Below are 8477 nucleotides of genomic sequence, written 5' to 3' on the forward strand. Positions count from 1 at the left end.
GTTCGCTGTTTTGATTAGTACCAATATCTTTCAACACCGTCATTTATTATTATCTCCCCTTAATATCAACTATCGCAAAATTCTATAAATTTTGATCAAAATATGAAATGTATTAAAGTCATACGTAAAAAAGTTTTATAATTTGATAATTTCTTTTTCGTTTGAATGTTAAATATGAAATTTTATTTACCTTAAACCTGAAAATGTTTTACACAGTGTTTACATAAATAAAATTTTAAGCTTATTTTGTTGGAATATATTATTGCGCAGGATCGCTCTGATTCAACAGTTTGATGTATTTTCAAGTAAAGTTACGAAGATAAAAATTTATCTGGGTCTCGAACGCGGATGGTTTTGGTACTACACAAATGTACGAATTGGTATAATATCTCTACGGCAACATGTACATGTCATATAGAATATATAGAAAGTACTGTTACGTTGGGTTTCTGTAAATACTGAGTATATCATAGAAAAAATAGTGTTTTCTATTACTTATGTATATGATATAGATCTATGCGATAATTATATTAAAACGTTTATTTGCAGATATCAAAAGGGAAACCAAAAGCTAAGGTTATTAAGTCTGTGGCACCAAAATCGATAGCACCAATTCAACCAGAAGACACACAACAACAACAACAACAACAGGAAAACAACATCAACATTGTAAATCAAGAAAACAATCCATTAGAACCAGCACATCAACAAGAAAACGAACAACAACAGCACGAGAACAATCAACACGTGCATCAGCCGGAAAATAATCCAATAGAAACGACTCAACATCAGGAAAACGAACAACAACAACAAAACAATGAACACGTGCAGCAACAAGAAAACAATCCAGTAGAACCGGTACATCCACAACAGAGTGCTCTTGAGATGGAAACACCATCAATATCAGATTTTATGTTTAGGTTAAGTCGATCGAATATGTTACCAGGTCCCTTTCAGTCATTTTTAAATTCTCAGGACAGTGTGAACTAAAATATAATTAAACAGCTGGAAAAAGCAACGCGCGGCATTGAATCACTGAATAAGGAGCTCCATGAAATTCGTCAGGAAAACCGTGTCATGAGGGGACAGTTAGACGCATTACTTGCTTCACGCGCTAGTACCGCTCCAGCTCAAGTAACAAACAATTTCGAGAGAAGTGAACATTCTATATCATTGCAAAGTGTTCCGTCAGAGTATAGTATTAGTGAGGAGGAACTTGCTAGTATTAAACGCGATTCAAAAGGTGCAGGAAACTTCGGTGCTCAGCTTGTGAAAAGACTATTCCCTGAATTATTTGGTCCCACAAATCTACGCCATCAGTATAATTGGTTTGGGGGCGGTGTAAATTCGAAGCAGGAACTCTGTCCAGAAAGAAAATCTGTAGTGATACAATACGTTACGTTTTACTATCCTGAGCTAGTAGATGCCGAACAGTGGCGAGACAGAGTAGAGCCTAAAATAAATGGGCTCCTAAGGCGAAAAGACAAACTACCAAGTGCATTGAACTGCGACCAGCCTCAAAGATCTCAGATTCCTTTACCAGAGCTCACACCGACCACATACAGATCATTGCTAGATTACTACGGCGGCGCTCAAATTTAGATGACATACATGAAGTTTCATTTGTTCGCTGTATATGTCAGTACAAGATACATGATCAAAAGAATTTTTCATTGCGTGTAAAAAATGTTAAACTGTAGGCTAACAATGCTTTATTTGTGGACATAAATAAAAACATATTATACTGGCATACTGTTTGACAGTACTCAGATTGTATCATTATTTTAAATTGAAAAGCAGGAACAAAATGAGCTTCTCGTCATCTTGCTTTTCATTCAGTAAATGCATTGCATATAATTTGATTTATTAAAAAAGTTCAATTTCCATGGAAAAACAGCAGTAGACTTCTGATTTTTTTCCAAGATTTTAATTTGTCACTGCAAGTGCTTTCAACTGGTGCCTATATATCTTCACGTATGCAATGACGCAACGTCACAACAAAAAATATGGGGAACGTGATAACATACTTCGAATACCCCAAGCAGAAACAGTTTACCGTGTCATTTGTAAAGGGAGGTAATAAAAGTTGTTAAAACACATTTTTGCTCGATATATGAGTGAGGAAATAAAATTTAGATAATAATTTACATGTAGTATTATTTAAAAAATCAATTTTGGACGCTGTAGAGAGAAAGGAAGATTTACTTCAATAACCAATTAATGATTTATGACATAACTGATATTTAAACACATCGGAACCTCTCAAACGTTGAGGGAAGATAATAGAATTGAAAAATACAGCAGTATTTAAAATATTGCTGATTATAATGAACTATTCAGGTATATTGTCCATAGAGCTTGCGGAATTATAACAAACGAAGAAAAAATGTAATTCTAAGGAGTTTGTTTGTACACTTTGTAACTTTGTAACTGAATTCATGTGTTTTTATGTTTTAGCTAAATTATTAAGGTTCCGCTCTCTAATAATATCTTACCAGACGGCCACCAGTTTTCCTTCCAGTTGATTCCATGAGTTTTCATAAAATCCTTGGATAGATTTGATCTGTGTTTTGGATCGTTATCTTGTTGCAGTCGATGACCGTCTGGGTACACATTTCTAATAAAATCCCACAAGGTGTCTTCCAGAATAGACTCGGTAAAATACTCACTTTCCAAAATTCCATCAAATAAAAGAATATTGATCGCCCCTCGCCTACTTATACCGGCCCATACATGAACTTTAAGGGGATGTTTTGGCTAAGGAAGATGTTTGCATCTGCTGTCAATCTGCCTGTACGATGTGGTTTTATTATTGTGGAGTTGTATCGTCAGTAAATATTATATCGCTCATCGTGTCATTATTCTGTATAAGTTGTTTACAAAATTCAACACGTGGACCCATATTATCATCTTTCACCATATGTGAATACTTAGGGGAGTTTTAACTGGTAAATCCAGCTGCGCGAATAAGTCTTTGCGTGGTAGTAAGTGAAAATTGTGCTCCATCATCTTTAAGTTCCATATGTAGCTGTTTACCTGACTGGCTTGCATTGATGTGCAGCGACTTTTTTACTATTACAACATCACGGTTCGAAACGACTTTGAACTGTTTCACTTTAGGTTTAGGTTCATTTGGTTGAAAATATCCATATTGATATTGGTGTATCCAATAACTTACTTGTTGTCGTGACACAGTATGTCCTTTAGCACCTAAAGAGCGCACGATTCCAGTTGCTTTAGCGCCCTTCTTATATAAATCAACAATGTCTAAATTGATTTCATGAGTTATTTTGCCCATTTTCAGTTATCTGTAGTATTTACGCATGTATAACGATACACCAATAATACAGTGTAGAAAATTAATTAATATATCTTAACAGATAAAACATAACACATTGTGCACCTGTTTCAATACAGAAATAGAAAAGTGTCAAGTGTCAAGTACATGTATCATATTTGACTATGCATAAGAAATATTGATGACAATATACAGTATGAAAAGTGACACTTCTTGCAAGTGTGAAACGGGTCATATTTTTTCTCCAACTACGGTACTCCATAATGACATGAGACAGTTTTTGTGAAATGCTATACATGTATGTAACTTATATTCTGTTTGATTGTGCGAATAAATATATACAATTATCCGCTACAGGAAATAACTGAAATTTACCTTAAAAATTGCAAAATTGAGACGAAAAGCCCTACATGTAAATTTTAAAATTTATCTAGAAGGTAAAATAAGAATAAAATTTTATTTTGTAAATAATATACATAAATTATTAAACTAATGGAATGATTCCATATCAATATTAATTTTATTAATTTGTTCTTAAAAACCCTATTATTTGTACATTGTAACAGAAAAACTAATGCAATTATACATGTAACAACAGTAGATACGTTTGTATGTATTTAACCCACAAAATTTACCTGTATTTCGCGGTGATTGCCGGTGGTTCACCGCGATCCATCGCAATACACCGCGACCCGCTGAGATTATTCTTCGTGACTCGCCGCGGGCATTTATTGATACTTTTATTGCGGTATTTTATAGAATCATCGCGATTTTTCGCTCTTGTCAAAAGCCGTTCAATGTGAAAAAATCATCGCAATTTTCCACTCAAGGCAAATATTTGTGCCGGTGGTAACGCGGAAAAAGCAAAATCCGCGAACCAGGGACTGTAGTTCTCAGAGTACTGTTGCATTTGGTTTGACTTCTGACAGGCTGTACCTTAATATTTTTCTTTTAAATGTATCACATGCTTGTTGTTTTTATACATACTTATTTGTGATAAGTAGTAGTGTATACTTACTTTAGGTAATGTGTAATACTTACTGTAAATACTTACCGTGAGTAACTGTTTGTACCTGTAAATTGTGTGTACGATAGGTGTAATACTTACCTCGTTATATATATACTTTCAGATAGTTAGAGCTTATTACTTAGTAAAATTGGTCTTAGACCGTATCATTCGCGCTCGATGGTACACACCGCGAATACTTCGATGTGATATTCATTAATCGTTTTTTTTCTCTTATTTGCTTTTATGTTTGACATGATATTTAAATATTTTTCTTGGAAGACCTAAGGAAAATGTCGGGACGACATTTCTTCAAGCAGGGGAAGTATGTCATAGGGTAACATTACAATCGTATAAATAAAATGAATAAAGTGATTGTTGTTTTTCATGATGTATATTCCTTTATACTGTAAAATGACAGCTTTAAGATAGTTATATTCATCATACAATATTCCCTTTACTTCTTATTTGGCCTATATATCACCCTTACAACTATCCCGTTAATCCTATTATATTCCCCCCTACTTATCCATGCTAACCGTGCACCTATGCCCTTATGAATCGATGATCTGGACAAGTGCAATGCATCATTGCACTTGCCATATGTGTATCCTTCCATAAGGACATACATGATATAAAATAAATATTATCTTTGATAAATTTACTTGCAGGTTAGTTATTGTTTATTATTTTAACTTAGGTCTTCCTCAATTAGATATCATTGTAATTTGACATTTTAAATAGTTGTATATCTTTAGTAACCATAATAGCATTGTATATTATCATTCTATTGTTTTGTTAATGAAATGCATCATGGCACTTGCCATATGTTTATCCTTCCATAAGGACATACATGATATAAAATAGATATTATCTTTGATAAATTTACTTGCAGCTGCAGTCATTTATTGGTTCAACCCGAATTTCAAGAACTCACAAATACTTGACGAACACCCCTTAGCCGTGAGCAGTACGTTTAGTACGTATAGTGAGGATGACATAAATAAATGCAAAGTCACCACTTCGTCATACGTCAGGGAGGAATTCTTTCCACAGACCTCTATAAACTATACATCAATCCGCTATTGGACCAGCTTGAAAATACTGGCAAAGGGGGTAAAATACGTAAAATAACAGTCAATTACTCCACGTGCGTTAACGATGTGTGTTTAATGAGTAATACAAGGGATGACACTCAACTACTGATCAACATAGCTGCGTCCTTTGCAAAGGAGGAAAGGTACTTACTACAGCCAACCAAAACTGTTGCATTGAAGTTAAGTTGTTCTAAACGAAAAATAAAAGACTCTCTAAATGAACAATGTTTCTCTATGAATGACGGTAACTAAGCAAATGTTGATTCGGCTGTGCACCTGGGTATAACTAGAGCTACATCTGTACAAGAAACTGCTGGAAGTAATACTATCGGTAATATTGCCAAAGCAAGACTCGCAATGTATAGCCTTATGGGTGCGGGTTTGCATGGGCACAATGGACTGGATCATGAAACGTCAATTACTTTGTATAGGGTATATGATCTACCCGTGTTTACTTATGGCATTGAACTTTTTACTCCTAGCCAAAAACAGATTGAAGTGTTGGAACGTTTCCATAAAAAGTCGTTAAAACAGATTCTATCTCTTCCCATGAACACCGCTGATCCTTGTGTGTATATTTTATCTGGTTTATTGTCAGTGGAAGCTTTATACCACCTGAAAGTGTTGAATTTTTTCAATAATATATGCAATCAGAAACCTGACAGTGTCGAAAAGAAAATCTTTGAAAGGCAGATCACGGTGGAATCTGACAAGTCAAATTCATGGGCATGTTTAGTTAAACCAATCCTAAGCTTGTACGAACTGTCTGAGGTCGGAACTTATTTGAATTCACCAGTGACTAAGAATCAATGGAAAAGTACTGTTTATGTCAAGATCGTTCAATGGTGGAAGAAAAATATCGAGTCACGAGCCGTTACATATTCATCTTTAAAGTTTATGAATCCAGTGTATACTCCTGGCAAGTTCCATCCAGTGTTACGCGTTGGCTGTGCATCCGTACTAGAGGTTACACGCATTCCAGCGAGACTACGACTTCTTACTGGTAATGAGGTTTCACCAATGTGTCTTCTTTGTGTATCCGGTGCAGAAATTGTTGAACACTTTTTGTTACTGTGTCCGTCCTTAGAGAGTGTTAGATTGCCTGGCATGAATGAAATAATCAGCATCCTAGAGGAGACAAGTGATATTCATCTGTTCCGGACTTATGACCAACAAATCCAGTTATTGCTAGACTATTCCTGTGAGTAGTATGAAAAGTAAGGTTACGGAGACTATTTGACCTCATTTTGACCCTTACCCTTGACCTAAACTGGCCACTGCTGACCAATTAAAAAGACTACAGGTTTTGACAAACTACTGCGAAAACCTCTGGTTTAAACCAAATGAAAAACCGTAGGTTTTAACAAAGTAAAGAAATTATAAATTCAAAAATAAAAATATATTTTTTAGTTAAAATATATTTCATTAAAGACCCGGAAGGAAACTTAACACTTAAGGTTTATTATCGATTTGTGATGCGCGGTGTACATCAAGATAAAAATATCGGATTTACAACACTAACCTTATGATATTACTCCCACGTAAATTGCATAACATTGAGTCACGAATGTAAAACTTAACCATGAAATATTATATCCGCATTTAACAGTAAACAACCACAGTTAAACGTTTAGCAGACGAATAATCCTATTGATTTTCACTTCAACATCTAGAACATTTGCGACGTGTTTAAACTATTATAAAACAGAAAATTAGTTGGTAGTACAGTTAAACTTGCGTTTACATTCGCCTGTACCTCAAGTGTTTTATACAAGGAAATAACATTATTACGGCTAACTTATTTGACGGAAAGAAGTAGAATTAAAACGGATAAAATTACAGCAACAGAACTTTTGGGAGATTAAATAAATTTGACCACCCATCTTGAGAATAATTACAAAGACAATGAAATGTGTGTAAAATGGACTGAATTATTTTATACAAAATATTACACCAAACTAACTGATGCAACTCGACCTCGACGTAAACAACATACAAGAAATGATTTGAAGGAAGAATTAAAAGAAGAAATTTCAATATAAATTGAACAAGGAGAAGTTATAGAAAAATTTGATGTGGATATTTCAAATATTGATGAATGTGTTGAAAGTATTAAAAATTTAGATCAACAAATATGCAGATATAAACGAAATATTGTGTTTTGTACATATAAAATTGGATTCATATTTAAAACATTAAAATCAACTTGCCCAAAGGATTGTGCTATAGGACTGACTTTATCTTCATAACAAAGGTATACCTTACACAGATTCATATTGTCGACACCTTTTTCTAGTTTATGATTTAATTGAAAAACATCAAAATGTACTAAAATGTAGTATAAATATGGGAACTTTAATAAAAAAAGGAAACTGATTGAGGAAATATGTATAAAATTGAATTCGTAAGTGTTTTAAGTACACCACTTTTGTGTACAATGTTCACGTTTATTTTTAGCGTTAGTAGAATTTATATGTATTACGCCACTTCTGTGTACAATTTTCACGTTTATTTTTAGATTACAAGTAGTTGATTTTAAGTACGTCACTTCCGTGTACAATGTTCACGTTTATTTTTAGCATTAGTGGAATTTATATGTGTAACGTCACTTCCGTGTACAATGTTCAGGTTTATTTTTACTAACGTTTACAGTGTAAACGCTTATTTTTAGAATTTAAATGTTTTAAACACGTCACTTCCGTGTACAATGTTCACGTTTATTTTTAGTAACGTTTACAGTGTAAACGCTTATTTTTAGATTTGCGCTCAGTAATTTTAAATGTTTTAAATGTATATATTATTTCTATATGAAATAGGAAGTGATAGTGTTTTCATTTTGTTTTACATTGTTAACTCTTAGTATTTTGTACAATAAATCATAAATGTTATACCATCTGGTAACATTTATATGAAAAATAAACAATAATAACCACATAATATACTTGTTTTGTCTTGATATTGTATGCTGTTATACTTTACTCCAGGTATATATTTGATTACTTCTTTTGGCGGAGGAAGTCCAAATGGGTCAAAGTATATTTTATTTACATAACATACCCAGTGTGTTCCGGATCCG

General features: G+C 33.6%; 1 protein-coding gene across 1 annotated transcript; it reads left to right on the forward strand.

Annotated features, from left to right (window-relative positions):
• Positions 1-1077: 1077 nt before the first annotated feature.
• Positions 1078-1602, forward strand: LOC128552828 (BEN domain-containing protein 3-like). Its single transcript, XM_053533892.1, has one exon. It carries the CDS (start codon positions 1078-1080, stop codon positions 1600-1602), a length of 525 nt encoding a protein of 174 aa, XP_053389867.1.
• The last annotated feature ends 6875 nt before the right edge of the window (positions 1603-8477 follow it).

This window comes from Mercenaria mercenaria, unplaced genomic scaffold, assembly GCF_021730395.1.
Source record: "Mercenaria mercenaria strain notata unplaced genomic scaffold, MADL_Memer_1 contig_3200, whole genome shotgun sequence".
Taxonomy (NCBI): domain Eukaryota; kingdom Metazoa; phylum Mollusca; class Bivalvia; order Venerida; family Veneridae; genus Mercenaria; species Mercenaria mercenaria.